General features: G+C 34.3%; 1 protein-coding gene across 4 annotated transcripts in view; it reads right to left on the minus strand.

The window, feature by feature from the left end:
* The window catches only part of Erbb4 (erb-b2 receptor tyrosine kinase 4), a 1089367-nt gene that overhangs the window by 246646 nt on the left and 824833 nt on the right, over window positions 1-17888 (minus strand). For 2 of the 4 annotated variants that reach the window (XM_052749761.1, XM_052749763.1), the window contains exons 15-16: window positions 17661-17815; window positions 9351-9425 (exon numbers count right to left, since the gene is read on the minus strand). In XM_052749761.1, the coding sequence (XP_052605721.1) occupies window positions 9351-9425; window positions 17661-17815 (230 nt within the window). Of the gene's footprint in view, window positions 1-9350; window positions 9426-9546; window positions 9592-17660; window positions 17816-17888 lie in introns of all 4 variants that reach the window. The other 2 variants (XM_052749762.1, XM_052749764.1) reach the window with 1 other exon arrangement.

A 17888-nucleotide genomic window follows, 5' to 3' on the forward strand; every position in this document is an offset into this window, starting at 1 on the left:
AAGGGAAACAGAATGCCATAAAAATGACAATGACTCCAAGCACTGAGTCTTGAAGAGGTGGGGTTCCCTCTCCTAACACTCATTCTTTATTGCTGAGATACTATGAAATTAAACCACTTTGTTCTTGAGTGTGGATAGTAGCTGAGAATAAAATCACTGAGAGGGAATTTCATTGGTAAATCAAACTGCTCACTGTTAATTAGCTCCTGCTTACATACATAATATGCAAAAATAATTGTATGTTTATAAAAGAATGATTAGTTAGGGAATGTGCTGAGGTAATAAGAAAAAAAGGCATGAGGAGAGCAATTTACTCTAATATCTACACATCATTTTATATAACCACATCACAGAGGGGGGTCCCAGTTAATTAGATTCCTTTAGTTAAATAGGAAATATAAAAAAAGATATTTTCTTAGGATTTAATACAATGTGTGTCTAGGTTATAAGGGAGAATACTTTGACTCCTTGATTACCATGAAGCAGGCATAAAAACAGAAACTCTGACCTATATGTAAGAAATATTTCTATTTAATTATTGGTTATCTATGGGAATACCAAAATTGAATAATACTCCATTATCAATATTCTGAATTATGTATAATTTTATGAAGATTCATACAGTGTAATTCTAATTAGGAGTAATTTTCTATATTAAAACTAGACAAACTGAGGCTTATAAATGTGGACCAAAGATATCATATGTTAGTCTTATTGCAAAATTTTATAAAAGATTTATTCACAGACACATATATAGGGATATGTAAGGGGTCCAGAGAAACAGACGTTTTCTCTTGGATCTATTTGACTCAACCCAACTGTAACCTATTGCAGCTGATGAAATAAAACAGCCTTTCATGAAAAAGCCTTTCCTCTGCTGTTATTATTTCGAGTATAACTAAGTCTTAAATTCCCGCTTCATGATTATTGGTTTAGAGCAGTACACTTATATATAAATTATATATATATATATATATATATATATATATATATATATATATATATATATATATAAAATTTAAACAACTTAAATATTTTTATGGACACAATGTACTGAAAATTAATATTTTAACATGGCTAAATTATTAATGCTTTTTTACAACCCATTGTTCATAGAATTCTCTTAGAACTAGGATTCATGGGCATAAGAGAGATTCTCTAATTACTTTCCAAGTACTCACTGAGCACACCTGGCAATGGGCTATTCTATGGGACAATGCAGGTTACCAACAATCATAAGGAAGACTTGCAAGTCTGATAACTAAGTAGAAAGATTAGAAACTTAAGCTGAGAACTCGTTAGTCAGCGGTGTAGACACTGGTCATGGAAGGACTACTCTTTACCTGCAGCCAAGATGGAGATTTTCATCTAACCTATAGAGTATTATTAGACAGAGGTAACCTCAGTTCTAGAAACTATCACAGATTACTCGAGGAAATAAAGTTTAATTTGCGACGGTAGATACAGGACAGCAGCAAAGATAGAATATGATGTCCAGGACTGAAGACTCTTTTACAATATATACTATCTGCTATTTGTACAACCAAATACTAATACATGTGTTGATATGAAAGGAACTTACTGATGAAATATCATTTTCACATCCTTCCAGATAGGGAAACAATGTATATGGACTTGACCTAAGTACATGAGTGATGTGAAATAATCCTCTTGTACACTGTAAAGTTTTGTCACTCAAATTGGTTTAATAAAACACTGATTGACCAGGAGCCAGGCAGGAAGTATAGGCAGGGCAACCAAACAAAGGAGAAGGGCAGATTCAGGATTCATTAGCCAGACACAGAGGGAGCAGGAGATTAATGTGCCATGCTAATAAAGGTACCTCACATGACAGAGCATGAATAAGGAGTGAGTTAACTTAAAATGTAAGAGTTAGCTAGTAATAAGCCTGAGCTATCAGCCAAGCATTTATAATCAATATTCAGCCTCTGTGTGGTAATTTGGGAAGTGGCTGCCAGGTATTTGGAAGTTTCTGGTGGCATAGAAATGTCAACTTACATATGGAAATTGGAATCTGAATTCACAAACAAACAAACACTAAGATAAGGGTTCATGAACTGTAATTCCATTCAACCAAGCCTAGCACTGGTTGGGAAAATTAGCTTTCACTCAACCTGTGAACATTTTTTTTTGTGAATCTGAAATGGTGATGTCCCATAATCATTCACTTATGTTTGGAAAAATACATCTCAGAAATATCTTAAGTGTTTTATTTTCAAGAAAATAGACATAATTCCTTTAACTTCAAAGAACTCACGTCTAAAAGAACCTAAGTGGGCTTTTATAGGAAACTGAAAGTTCTATCTGAAAAAAAAAAAAAAAAAACAGATGTTGTCAGCCTGGTGACCACCCAGGTATCAGAACTATCCAGGGCATGCTTGCCATTTTCCCTACAGAATTTTATATTAATCTGCTGAACTGTGATAATGTATCCAGAATGAGTCTTATAGTTAATTAGGTACTCCCTTAGTCTACCTGATCACAGTCTTAATTGTCTATCCATTACTATTTTAGTTACTGAATACATAATCCTATTCTGTGGTATTTTAAATAGTCCTAGAAACCACATTATGACAGCAAATATATCAATTCACTAATGTCATTACACTAGCAAAATTTACTTTAGTACGTTTGCTGTTACACAACTATTCTACTTCTTTTCTATACATATCTGAAGTAATCCTTTACGGATAATAAACATGAATGAAAGTGAGGACATGAGGAGGGCAGAAAATCAAAGACATGCATTACATATCTTACAATCATTTTAGATTATACTTATTTAAAGCCATCCAATTAATTATACTTGGGCAATAATATAAGTAAAAATGCCTCAGTACTCAGTAATTTATTAGTAACTGTTTTGTGGCACATAAATAGGGGCCAGGTAAAGTTTGTATGATGGTCATTTTTACATATATTCTTTTATATATATCAATATTCACTTTTCACATATTTAATTCTTAATATTCTGAAAAAGTAAGCTCTATTAAGAATTATCTTCATTATTTTGTCATATCTATTATTTTCTGCTTCTGTTACATTCTATCAAGGCATTGCTGGCTAGCATAGAGTTTCTGTTTACTTGGTGATAATTTTCATTCATCTTACTTGGAATAGTAATTGTTACAAACAAAAGTCATAGAATATACCAATGTTGATGACACAGTGATTATTCTTGTGTGATTCATGAGAGTATAAACAAAGCAAGTCTTGAAATATCATGGCAATATCATTAAAACCATACACAGTCTTCTTTAAGATTCAGGACTTGGGGAACATTTTCCATTCTTTTCCTTTCGATCTCTGTAATTGAGATCAGGCCATCCATAACAGGTGAAGCTTAAGATATTTGTGAGATATGAAGCAGTTCTGGCATCTTTGTGAGTCAGAAATAGATGAGTATAAAACATGACCATTTTTTTTTACCATAGAAAGATACTCTTAGGAGAGTAAAAGCTGAGTATTCTGAATGCTTCCCTTTACCCATCATAATATTTGATCCTCACTATTTTACTAAATATTTTATCAATTTAATATCTTTAGAGTTTCTACAGTACTCCCAAAGTCAGTGGCCTAAAGAACCTGTGTTGATTTTTAGTCATGAATACAGATTAATTTAGTCACATTTTTATGCTTGCTAATCTTGAATGCAGCAATGTTTTTCTAGTGTCTGGAAAGATTTGGTAATATTATATAAACATTTTGCTATCAATATGAACACCACTTGAGCATCCTGAAGATGTTTGAATTCTCTTTCTCTTTTTTTTAAGTAGCCACTTCAGCTATATGAGCAACAGTTACTGAGTGTCGAAACTTTGTGAATCCTTGCTAATTCTCAGATCATTTTGACTTTCACAGGTTCTAGGAAGCATAGCATGAATCACCACTAAGGGAGAGCTTCGCATACTCCTCTTCATCTCTTGGACTTGCTTATTTCAAAAGAAAACTTAATGTACAGAATGTGATGGAATGTGGATAGGCTTATAATAAAAAGGCTATGTATATTTTTTATTATACTTAGGCATCATAATATAACTGCTACTCTTCAAAGGTAGCCACTTATGAGTGATTTGGACTATGTGATCTGGACTTGCTTCTTTGAGAGGAAAAGAAGAAATTCAATGTGTCATATGCAAGTGGGGCCCAGACTATCACACCTTATCTTTCTTCTCTGTCACACACAGGTCAGTTTGACAAAGGACAAGCTTTATGTGATCTCCTGGGCATGAAATAAAAGTGTGACTCTGACCATGGAAACTGGAAATGTTTCAAATAGCTCTACATCAGAGACTTAGAGAAAATAAGTTCAGTTATTGTACTAAGTATTGTGAAGTATATAGAATAAATGAATTTGAACAAAGAGCTGGGCCAGAAAATAATACAGGAATAGGTAATGTAGTATGTATTTTTAAATATATATTTGATATATTTATCCAACAAAGTCAAGTGAATTTTTAGTCAATTTATATTTGGCTTTCCTAACTAACATGGAGAAATGCCTCAACAATGGAGTTAATTATTACTGTTATGGACAGATTCATGCCCTCGTGGTATTTGAGAGTAGGCTCTTTCAGTTTTTCATATATTTGACAAATAATCCCAAAATAGATTAAAATCTAATATTTTTACATCAGGAAAGAATCTATATGAAAGTAGCCTGTGTGCTAGATAAGGCAGATGTCACACACACAAAAATAAGAGTCTTGAAAAATACATTTGTCCATGGTGTTCTTGGGAGGAAACCAAAATAATGAAGGTGGGAAATTTTGGGGAAAGGTTGGTCAAAGTAACTGTAATCTTCAGGTATTAATTAAATTAGAAAATGAGAGAGAGAGAGAAAAAAAAACTTACTGGTTTTATTTTACTTATAAGTAGGATATTCTACAATACAGAAAGAGAGTCTTAAATTCTTTTCTACCCTATCCCACCAATCTTCCTTGAAGAGATTCCAGCAATGGACTGTAGGAAAATGGAGTGTGGGTAACCAATTTACAAAATGCAGGTTTGGAAAAAAAATAACACTGCTTTGAACATGAAAGTCAATCAGGATCAGAAACATTTTACCTGCTTTCACTTAAATCTCCAGTCCACTTTTTCCTGCATGTTTAGGGCACAGAACACAGAAACAGAAACAATGGGGCCATGGGGGGAGTACTACCTCTAAATATTTTGAAGGAAACACATTGGCATGCTCAATGTAATTTTCTGTGACTAAAAGAAAACTAGGTATTTGGATAATCTACCAATTAAAAGGTAGACTATGAAGCTTAAAATATTCATTTCCTATTGTCCTACTTCTGGTCTTCCCACTATGAAACATTTACTTTACTCAATCAATACAGACATTTATAAAACTATCATGGAATTTAAAAGGTGGAAAAAGTCTTCAAATCTTAATGATAGTTATCCTGCTTTCCAAATGCACGTTCATCCCATTATAGAAATATGGGACCAGAGCGGGAATCTGCTTAGTCCAAGGTTTCATCCAATGTAAGTCAAAATACTCCAAAGATTTAAATATAAATGTTTATGGACATTCTAAACTATCACATGAGCAGCCCCTGAAAGTTCATGTAATTCTGACAAGTCAACACAATTGAAAAATACTGTCATATTGTTTTAAACTGAAGAATAAACAGCCATTAAGTAGAGACATCTAGAGTTTTATATAAGAAATAACTAGCTACCAATTACCAATCACCTATTGAAATCATGGCCCTGAGTAATAGTTTGATGTAAAAAGTAAATGATTAAAATTTGAGAAATTTTAATATGTTGATTCTCTATTCACTAATCTATTGGATTAATGTCCTGCTTATTATGAAATTCAAATAGGGAAGCATTTGTTAAAATAGTTCTGATGGGGTGTCAATATTTCATTCACAGCCAGTGACTGTTTAGTCCAGGATGGTATCTATGTGCTATCTCATTTAACCTTCAGACTACTTTTACACTATCATTCAAATTCGTGGATAAGAAATACGATATAAGCCATATTCGAACCTATGCTTTCCCAATCAAGAAACTCATTCTTTACCTGGGTAGTGGTGCTGCAGGTGACTTAGAAATGATGGACTGCATTTTACTGCTATTTATAATTTCTAGCCTTGTGTATTTATTGACGGCATTAAGAATTATTTATGTCAGTCTGAAATCATGGACTAGCTCCTGAAAATCCAGGCATGTGATGAGATTGAAATTTTAACTGTTTTTTGTTTAAATTAGTAAAGTATTAATTCTATAATTAGACACATTATGATTTTGGGTTGCATGACATCTATTTAAATCATTGGCAGGTACAAGTGAACTGTCACTCTGTATCTCAGCCTCATGACCAAATGTCATCTCCCTGATTCTCAAGGTGCAGTGACAGAAATAACCCTCTTCTCTGAAGAAAGCCATCAGGAAGGCATCAGAATGCATCAGTGCTTTCTGGTGTCTTTGAGAGGCTTCTCTCTTTTTCTCCTGAGAGGCATGATTTCACATTCTTGAAGTTGGAAACTCCTGGTTATACAGAAAAATAATGATAATGTTACATAGAAAAACAGGGGAAAAAATGGGTGGTTTTTATGATCGAGGCACTGTCATTAAGTAAACATGCAGTCCCCAGATCAGTTTAGGAAGTACATAAATGCTGTCATTTTGTCACACGAAAGTGTGACCCTTAGGTAACTTAAGGACCTTAAAGTCACATATCTAAAAATGGTTAGAGCTTGATTTGAAATTTGAAAATCTGACTTCAAAGATAACATACTTTAACCATCATATGGAACTGTTTCTCACTAAAATATTAAAATACATTGTAAGTGAAATCATCAAAATAAATGCAAAGATGTAGTGGGTAGCCATTCAAGCTTTGATCTGGAAGTTCCAACCCCCATTGAGGCTTTGGTAACTGTCACGCCTACAAGGCGGGGCCAAGGGAGGGCCCTGAAGACCCAAGATCCAGATGGGCCAGCTCTCTCTGTTCCTGGACCCTGGACAGTGGAGGTTGACCGAGCAGAGCTCCAGAGAACACAGCTGGACTGCAATACACCTTCCCCAGACCCTGCGACCTACCTATCCCTTCATTTGTAAGTTACGACACTAATAAACTTTCCTTTTAACTATGTGGAGTGGCCTTAATAATTACACCAATACAAAATCATTCTTCAAAATGATAGTTCAGTGACCTAATCAATGTCTAGAAGAAGAAAAATTATTTCATGAACATAGCAAGAATCCAAGATGGATCTTGGAGGACAGGGTAGTGCTGTGAATGTCTTTCTGTATGCTGTGAATATGTGTTGCTCTGATCAGTTGATAAATAAAGCTGTTTGGCCTATGGCAAGGCAGCTTAGAGGCAGATGAGAAATCCAGATAGACAAGAAAAGAAAGGAGAGCAGAGGAGATGCTGCTAGCCGCCGCCAGGAGAAGCAGGATGTAAAAGTACCAGTAAGCCACAAGCCATGTGTCAAAGTATAGATTTATAGAAATGGGTTAGTTTAAGATATAAGAGCTAGCTAGTGAGTAGCCTGAGCCAATAGGCCATATCATTTGTAAATAATACAAGCCTCTGTGTGTTTACTTGGGTCTAAGTGGCTGAAGACCAGGTAGGACACAGGAAAACTTTCAGCTACAAGGTAGGATTTGAATTTTGGTCACAACTCTCATGTACTGTTTCTCATTACCTTTTTCTTGTTTTTTTTTTTTTTTTAATTTTCTCATAGTTTAAAGTTAGCTCAAGACAACTATATAAACCAGTTTTTCAAGCCCACATATCAATGTGCCACTGCTGTATAAACCAATCTTCTCTAAACACATAATTTACTTTAGAACTTGTCATCACTATTTACTTATTAACAAACAATGTATGAGAATGACATATCAATTATTCAATCACTTTAAAATTTAAAAGCAATTAAATGCAAATGAATGGAAAAAGCTGTGAATGGATTCAATGACACAGATGAATCTCATACATGTAATTTTTAGTGAAAGTAGCCAGATACATAGAACAAGACTATATTAAGACTAAATTAGATAAGATGGAAACACTAGACTAGACAAACTTAGTTGTTAGAATTTAGGATAATGGCTAGTCCTGATAAAGGCAGCCACAGGAATCTATCACTATTGTGATTTTTTTTAATGTGATGGTTATGCCTTATAAATGCTTCATTGTCATATGACAACACAAAAAACTTCATTAAAAGCAATACTTCATCTAAAATTGTCATTTTGTTCTTACTTTAACATTACTGTATTTCTTGCAAAAAAAGATTAAAGTAATTTGTTTTAGAAAGTTAATAATATTTCTATGTAAAGTTGCAAATTACTACTTTTCTAATTAAAATGTTTCACAAAATATTTTGACAGTCATATTTCTTTATGTATAAACAATAAACCACAAATTTATATAATTTATAATAAAATACATAGCTCATGGTTTGTATTAAGTTTTTTTTATTTGTGCAACTAATACCACAATAAAGGTATAGATTGATCCATTACCTGCAAAATTCCTTCTTACTATTCAGTAGTGAAACTTGCCCCTGAAATTCTAGCTTTTGGCAACTCTGACTGATAATCTGTCCCTGAAGTTTCATCCTTTTCAGAGTTTGATATAAAAAGGAAACCATGTAGTATGTATTTTTAACAGTCTGGCTTCTTTCACTCAGCATAATGAATTTGGGATCCATCCATGGTATGTGTAGCATCAATTTCTTCCTTTTTATTACTCAGGCATTTTGCAATGCATGGATATATCACAACTGGATAGCCTAAGTTTTTTCCAGGTTTTTTTGATTGTGATTAAAGCTACTGTAAATATTTGTGTCCCGAATTTTGCATAAACATAAATAATATATTCTGTTCTTATATCGCCAATATATGCTTTAACATGCACAAAATACTTTCCATATTGCATTGATATATGATAATTTTTCCATCTGAAACAGTCAGTTCAAAATAACACAAAATCAGAGATTAAATTCAAATTAAATAAAGCATTCTATAAGTATCAATCAACACTTTCAAATTTCTCCTTTAGGAACTTTGAGTTTTGAAATTGTGTATAAACTTAAGAATATTCTGTTGAAATTCCAAGATAATTACTAATTTTTTTAAGTGTATAAAATTTAAAATCATGGCATTACTAATTAAAACTCTGAAATCATAACAAACGAAGGTAAAATTAAGAACTGATTTTAAAAGCAAAGTGTTCTCAGTTCTGCTGTAACTCTCATTTAATGTATTAAAACTTCAGTCCAATTGGTTAGTAATTTTGTCTGGTGGTAAAGAAGGAAAGAATTTGAGTGATAAAATGGAAACATGGTTGATGTTACCTAGCATGTTGTGGTAAAGTGGAATGGCCCGTCCATGGGTAGTAAATGCAGTCATGACTAGTGGGACCGTTACACCTGCAAGCAATTACAGAACAGAAACCATCACTCTCCAGTCACAGTGGCATGCACACACATGCACCAGTGCTCACGCATGGAGCCTCGGAGGAAGAAGATGAGAAGTAAGCACACCAAGTACCTATCCATCAGGCCGATGCAATCTTCAATACTTGAGCCTATGCATCTGCAGAGATTCAGATGTCAAAGAGATACAAGGAAAGAGAAATCAGTCATCAAAAAAAAAAAAAAAAAAACAAAAAACTAAGCAAGATAAACACTAAATGTACCAAATCCTTTATTTTATTATTTGGCAGCTTGAGGAGCAGCATAATTTTAGAGACTGAGAGAAAAATTATTTGTTGGTGGGAACACAGAAGTGAATTGAAATAACCTCTCAGGTACAAAGCCAGGAAACATGAAAACAGCAATGGAAATTTTACCTGCTCCTGTGGATAACTTTCATAAACAGTCATTTCCGAAACCTTCAGTCCTTTTGCATCTTTCATCACTACACACAGCTGGATTAATTACCTGAGAGTTCGGTGACTATAGATATTTTCAGGTACATCATTTCTCTTAAACCACCATTAAGTTTAAGCAATATCCAAAAAAATCAATAAAAAGGCAATAAACAATTGAATGTAATATAAGAGCCTTATGTTTGATGTTCATTAAATATGGATCTTGGCAGAAAATAAGTTAATATATTTTAATGTAATTCCCATGGATATTTTACATAATCAGATTATTTCAATCCTTGGTTATGAATCTCTTCAATTTTTATCATTAAACATGCATTTATTTAAAAAGCAAATGAACTGATTTGGCCCTCATTGCAGTACATCTTGATGACCACTTTTAAACAGCAAAAACATGACCTGTAAACATAAATATTTAAAATAATATCAAAATATTCAACTCCAACAAAAGCAAATAGATATTCTGTAGTAAATGAATAAACACACAGAGGTAGCTGAGGAATCTATAAAGATGAAAATTTGATGAATGTATTTAAATGCACAGAATTCTAATATAGAGTCCTTAGAATTTCATTTTGGGCCATTATGGAAATGTTTCTTCTATTTTCCAATGTATTTAAGTTGAATTTCTTATTTCTCTTCATCTTCTCCTCAAACATAAACAGCTTCTGGGGGGGGGTACGATTTATAGGAGTGCTTAATTTGAGTGGTAATAGAGAGTATACATGTTTTTCTAAACTCTGAGGTTTAAAAACTGGAAAAGGAGCTTTAGATATGAAGAGATGTGGACAGACCATGAGCAGCTTCTGTAACTGACTCCAGATGCTAGTAAGCTAATAGAACTCATCTGATAACTTAAGTAACCATCTCTCTGCTCATTCCTCATCTGCTGTAACATTGCTACTATGTAGAAAATCAGTTCACTGTAATTTTTTTTGAGGATCAAGTTTGAGCAGCAAAAGTAAATTTTAGTCTGAGAAAATGTCACAAAGTTCTATGAAATAAAGAGATAAGATAAGAAACAACTAAATCACACACCATTGACTTGGTTCCATACATTAGATCTAATCAGAACAATTTTTAATTGGAAAATTAAAAAATACTAAAAATTCCTACAATAGCCTCATATGATTTTCTTTTATTTTGTTCTAAAGAGCTGTTTTTTATTGTGTTCCTGTGATATCCCCTTCCAAATGCTATATTTATAACAGTACTGCCATTTTGTAAAATTAACAGTATTACTGCTTACTTTGCAAGAGAGAGTCTGAAAAGCTGTAGTTTGTGTGTAATTTTTATAATGACCCTTGAAAGATTAAAAACGTTCCACAGTGAAATTCTGTTTGAGGAGAGAGTGTGAATAATGAAATGTCTTCATTCCTTCAATAAGCCTATGTGATGAGTCTACTAAAGTGCTTGTACCCTTCAAGGAGCTGCAGGAGTGAATAAGATGAATTAGATGCTTTTTTACTTATTTTCATTGAGCTCACAGTTTGCAGATGAGAAATGTATGAGTACACATGTAGAGTACAGCTCTGTGTGTATATTATGGAAGCGGGACACTGGTGCGTCCCGCTTTAAAAGATAATAATGGTCACCATTCTGGGAGAAAGTCAGCGATCTGTAGTTTGAGATGTTGAGAGCTTTGGCTGGTGCAACCGTGGTGGTTGGGGAGCACAAAATTGTGGCAAAAGCATAGCTCAAAAGCATTACATGCTCTGAACAATGTTTCTAAGTCGACAGAGAGAATGATGGCAGGCACAGAGAGGAAAAGAGGATGGAAGACCTTTAGGAGTCAGATGTGGTAGGCTTTAACTTAGTAGGTAATGGAAAGCCACAGTGTAGTTTGAAAAAAGCTATGCTTGTCTGAATGAAAAATGTGGTAAAAATATACACAATGAGAGTGTTTTTCAATCACGGGGAACAAAGTTATATAATTTGCAAGAAAATCTGTGCAACTGGAGATCAATTTATGAAACAATTAAGCCAACCTCAGAAAAAAAAACAAATATTGTATTTTTTCTCATTTGTGTTTCCTAGACCTTAAACAGCAATAAAAAATTATATACATATATACATGACATGAAAAAAGTGAATCCTAGGGGAACAAAGAGGACTAACAGAATGAGGAGGAGTGAGAAAAAAGAGAATAGAGGAATAAGGACAGATGTGCTCAGTGTACAGTATATACTTGTATGAAAAAGCTAAAAACATTAAATTTTGAAAGGCTACCCTGAAAAATCAAGAAAGATTGATAGCAAAAGGAAGCCACTACATTGTTAAATTTGTATCTGAAATCTCTTTGTAATGTGAAGACCAGTTATATGGGAACCAGTTAGGCTATTTAGGCATGGAGAACAGTAAGTCCATGTCAGAAACAATGGAAAAAAGTAATAGTAAAGTTACTAGCTTACAGGGAAATGCAGTTTCAATAAATGCCAGTAAAGTAATGAGTTTCGGAGGAGAGGAGTTGACAGACACAGTTATAATTCTAAGTGAAAAATGATCAAATGATGTAAATATGTTCTATAATTTATATTTGAGGAGAGTTGTCCCAGCAATGAAAAATCCAAAGGTTGGACATGTTTCCTCATATGTGTATTTTAGGAGGAGGCAGTGATACTTGCGTTTTTTGCTTTCTATCTAGAATTTACTGTTTATTGCATGGGTAGTTAGCAATTTTCCTCAACAAGTGCTAAGGAAAGTTTTGAGCCATGGTGGTAGTGAGAAACACTTTTGAACTAGAACACTAGAAAGAGTTGAAATGGTGATAGTGGAAAGATGGCTGAAGAACACAGGACATGGAAAAAAATCCAATGCCAAAAAGGAAACTCAAGGACCTCTAATGGTAAGGCCATAAGACAGTCTTTTGTATCTAAAGCATGGGAAAGTATAATTGAATAAAATTGGGCTGGACAAATACCTCAATAGGTATGCTGCACACTCATGAGGACTGGGGGTTGGACTCCAGAACCTATGGAACAATCTGGGTGTCCTGCTAATGGATGGACACAATTCCAGCTCTAAGGGAATCTACCAATCTTCTTCTAGCCTCTGGGTGCATATGGGCACTGAAACTCATACAAACTCATATACATACATATATGTATATAAATAAAACAAATCTGAAAAGTATGCATTGTTACTGTAAAGAATTTAAAAACTAACTAGAAAAATAAATCTAGAGGTTGGCCAACAGACTCAAATTCAGGGAGAAGTAGCAAAATTAGAACTTTAAAAATATTGTGTCTACACCAAGGTCTTTATGTTGATGTAAGTTGAGAAGCACATTGCAGACAGGACAATGAATTCAAGCAGAAATGATGAGGGATTGATAGAACATGAACATGGGTCAAGAAAAGTTGTTGAGGATATTACGTAGGGTATTTGAGATTCAAATGTGTTTCTAAAATGAGGGTTATAGAAACAAATGAAGATCAAGAAGGATGTGGGTCAATGAATGTGGGGATGCTTTTTCAAAGTATAAACCCTCATGATTTAAAGATACCATTGTACTTTAGGTTCTTCATAGATAATATATAATATATATATTATATATATGCAGCTACTCAAAACATAAAATTTGATTAAGCAAGATCACAGGATAAGAAAAACATCCAATTTTGAAGCACAAAAAATAGCAAGGGGCCAAAAATAGGACCAGGAATAAAACCATTCAAAAATTAGTATTCCAAAGTACAATATTTATAAAAATAGCAGAAATTCGTAACATTTTTACACACTCCAAAACCATGTCTAGAATTCTGGATAGTGAGACAAGTTTGACTTACGTTGGTTCATGATACATAAATGCCTTGACATACCTACATGACAAGCATAATTCAGATATTTGCGAAAAATCTCCAATTTTTGAAATGAAAATGAAGGCTATTTTTAATTTTATCAATATAAAAGCTACAGACTTAGTTCTACAAGCAGATTTTCTGTCTATCATTGTATCAATGGATATTTTTCAGTATGTAAACTTGAAAATTAGAAAAAAATGAATTAATAAAAGATACTAAAGTGCACGCCAATAAAACTTTAAGTGAGGTTTTAAAAACAACATTCAATGAAATGAGCATTGCAATCCATGTCTACAATGCAAATTTGGATTAAAATAAATGGAAATGAAGTAAATGTTAAATTATCACAAATTAAGCAATGTCACTGTAGAGAACAATGTACTCATTGTGCATTATGGAATACATTTAGTTAATAAGTTCTCTTTAAGCCACAGATACTACCAATTATAAATATTATTATTGCACTTCAAATTCGTTCTTTGTTTTGTATTGTTGTTCCTTTTTTTTTGTTTTGAGACAGGGTGTTACTGTGGAGCCCTGGCTCGCATAATTACTCATTATGTATGACAGGCTGGCCTCAAATTTACAGAAATTTTCTTACTTCTACCTCTTAAGCACTGAGATTTAAGGTGTGTGTCAACATGACCAAACTTTAATTTTTAAATTTCTTTTATTATTATTTCTTGTTCAAACTCTTAACCATCCTTTCAACAACGTAAATGTGAGTCTTACAGGTCAATGGCTGTGTCTTAATTATAAACATGACTTATGATAAAAAGCAGATCTCTTAGGTAGCTTTAATTGTCAACTCGACACAGACTAGAATCATCTGAGTGGAAAGTCTTGATGGAGGATTACCTAGATAGCACTAGCTTGTGTGTATATCAAAGGGGAATTACCTTGATTATTAATGGATGCAAAGGGACTAATCTCATTGTGGGTGGCACCAACCCTAGGCAGGTGGTCCTGGACTGTATAAGAAAGCTAATTAAGCAAAGAATTTTTGACCATCCTGTTGGCACTGATCCTCCATTCTCTTTGTTTTAAGCACCAGCTTGAATTTCTGCTCTTATGTACCTCAATGATGGACTGTGACCTGGAAGTGCAATCTGCAGTAGACTTTTTCCTACTCCTCGTTGCTTTTGGGGATGGTATTTGCAACAGCAACTGAAAGAAGACCACTTGATTATCATGCATCCCATAGAAGAGGCTAAAGAATGATTGAGATAAGAAGAGACATGTTGATAAAATATGGCCCCTATTCAAGGCAAGAGAAGACAATATATTTTCTTTTCTCTTCCTCCCTCCCTCCCTCCTTCCTTCCTCCCTCCCTCCCTCCCTCCCTCCCTCCCTCCCTCCCTCCCTCCCTCCCTTCCTTCCTTCCTTCCTTCCTTCCTTCCTTCCTTCCCTTCCTTCCTTCCTTTTCTTCTGTCTACTAAGGATACTGGTGAGGAGTTTTCTAATCAGGACTAAATGGTTCATCTTTTAAAAAATTACTTGAATAATTTTTAGAGTCAATTTATTTAATGTACTTTTGGAGTAGTAAGAATATATTTAAGGTATTAGATAATTTTATTTTCAGGAAAATCATTAAACTTATTCAAACTAAGATCTTATTTCTTAAAAAGATGTAATTGGAAAGAACAGTTCCATTAGCTTGGTTATTGAATGACCTGATAAACATTGACATGTAGAAGGGAATCTGCTTCCAGAATTAGAAGTGGTCTGGTGAGAGCTCACACTTACTCATATGGTCAGTTAATAGATGAACTAAGGAATAAAAAAAGAACCATTCATTCCAGCATTCCCTCTGTTCTGTGATCTGTCACTGGATCATAGCTCTATGTGCTTACACTCAATTTGAAAAGAGGAGATGAGCTGCCCAGGATGCCTCTTTTCTTCAGTACAAGACGCCAAAGCACAGTGGGTATGCTGTGATCTAGTTCATACAATGTAAGAATTCCTGAATTCTCCTCAGGAGCTGGAATCAACTACACTTTCATGAAGTCAGTGAAAGTGAATATGGAGGTTATGAGGAAGGGGAAGCTCAGTGAAAGCAACAATAAGACCTCAGAGCAAAGTCATCCTTGGAGACATATTACCCTGGAAGGTGCTATGAAATACAACATTTTCTGTCTCACTGTTATTCTGTAGCCAGGAGCTGTTGAGAGTATCTTTCTTTTTATTTAGAGCTCCCCATTAAACCTCAGCTTCCCTTTTGTAGGGGATCCCAGTTCTGTTGCTATAGTCATTTGAACCCTTTCCATTGGCCTCAACTCCTGCCTCCCTCTACTATATATGCCTTCCTTTATTATACAGCCATGATTTTAAAAGGCTGACGAGGAAGACACTCCAGCCACACATCCAGACTAGGCTCTGTGTCTCACTTTCATTTCCCTAATGGTTTCATTGTAATTAGATTTGCAAAAACAGCAAAAGGTCTCATTTTGAATGGCAACAGCTGTTGACATCGACATTATATTGAATAATTTACTGGTTTAATTTTAGTTGCAAAACAATAAAACCCTCTTGTGGATGATTTTCACAGGCAAAGTTTTTCTCTTACTCTTGCTGACTCTTCTGCTCCAGCAGCATAGAAGTTTTTTTTGTTTTTTTTTTAAATAGTCTCAACTCAAGTGTGCCAACACTCACAAGGGGAATTGTTTATTACTTCTGTTTTCCTTGAAGCAAAGTGTGTAGGTGACTGTCTCAGTGCCCTCAACCTGTGTGTTTATGTAGACACCAAGGAGTTGGCAAGCAGCTCTTCTACGCTGCGTTTGAATCTGTGTGGCAGAATATTGCTTTGCCTTCTAAGGATCTGCCACTTCACAGAGTGACTTAGCTGATTTTGTGACCTGTAGGAATTTATAGCAGCATCCCAAAATTGATGTTTTCTTCACAGGAAATAATGTTGCTCGCTTCACTTTTTCAATATCTTCTAACAGCTAGGCCTTAATCTGGCGGGACAATCTTTTCACAGAACCTCTACTTTCCTCCTGGATATAAAGTGCCCAAGATAACTTCTCAACAAGTGTGTGCACACATGTGTGCATTCTGTTCCTACACTGAGGGTAAGCACTCACAAGGTAGGTGAGGTTTTATGGTAAGAGGATGGAGTGAGTTAAACTGCTCTCAATTCTAACAATATTGACCTTTTAGAGGAAAGAAGGGGAACATTATTACTGAGATAAATTTGTCTTAAGAAATAGATTGGAATTTGTTAGAGGGGACATTATTTCCTTTCATACACAGTGTTATTTCTTTAATGTCTCCATCAATGGCCATAACACTGAACAAAACAATCCCCCTGATTTGTGTTTATCCAACTGTTATCAATATCATAGGTTATGCTGCACAACATAGGTTATGCTTCTTAAATAGAAAATATGTATATATCTTTCTGAATTGTTTCATGACAATCAGAGAACTCTATGTTATAGGAAAACTACAATAAAACAACTCACACCACTACATTAGTTATGTTGTGAGCACACATATGAGCAGGTTATTCTGTTTTTTTTTTTTCTCTGCCATGATTGCCTAGGATCAGATTTCATTGGACTAATCCAAGGCAGGAATTTTTAAAGAGATAGTCTCATTTTAAGTTTTGACAGTAAGAAATAGAAACCATACCTTTAATATAAAATACCTCTATAATACAAGTACTATAATGTCTCTTCTATATACTGAATCTATTATAAGACTGGATGATTTTTAGACTGCATCCAAAGCACACTAGCTTCATGAAGGAGTTAATAAGGAGGTTATAGGTAAATGATAATTGGAGATATTTCAGTGGTTCACCTAGAAAGAATTTCATTTAAAATCACCATGAAAATTACAAAGATAAATAGCATTTCCTGAGACTATTTTAATGTAAGTAGACATCATCAGAGATATTGATAACTGTGTTCATCTTTTCAACTGGAAACATGTCCATGGCTTAGTCCTTGACCAGCAAGGATGCTTACCCTTGGGTGCAGTTTGGATGGCATGGGTGGCATTCCCGATCCTGATCTGCATACTTGAAAATGAAACTGTTTGCTCCCTGTAGGCCATCTGGACATTTCTCCACACAGTTTGGACCATCCTTAAAATGAGAACACTTCGTGCAGTTGTCTGGTCCCTGAAATATGGAGAAGAAAAACATCTGGAGAAAGAGAAATGCATTCAATTCCCTCGGAAAGGCATTTATGTGG

This window comes from Peromyscus californicus, unplaced genomic scaffold (genome assembly GCF_007827085.1).
Source record: "Peromyscus californicus insignis strain IS unplaced genomic scaffold, ASM782708v3 Scaffold_21__1_contigs__length_65335640, whole genome shotgun sequence".
Lineage (NCBI taxonomy): Eukaryota > Metazoa > Chordata > Mammalia > Rodentia > Cricetidae > Peromyscus > Peromyscus californicus.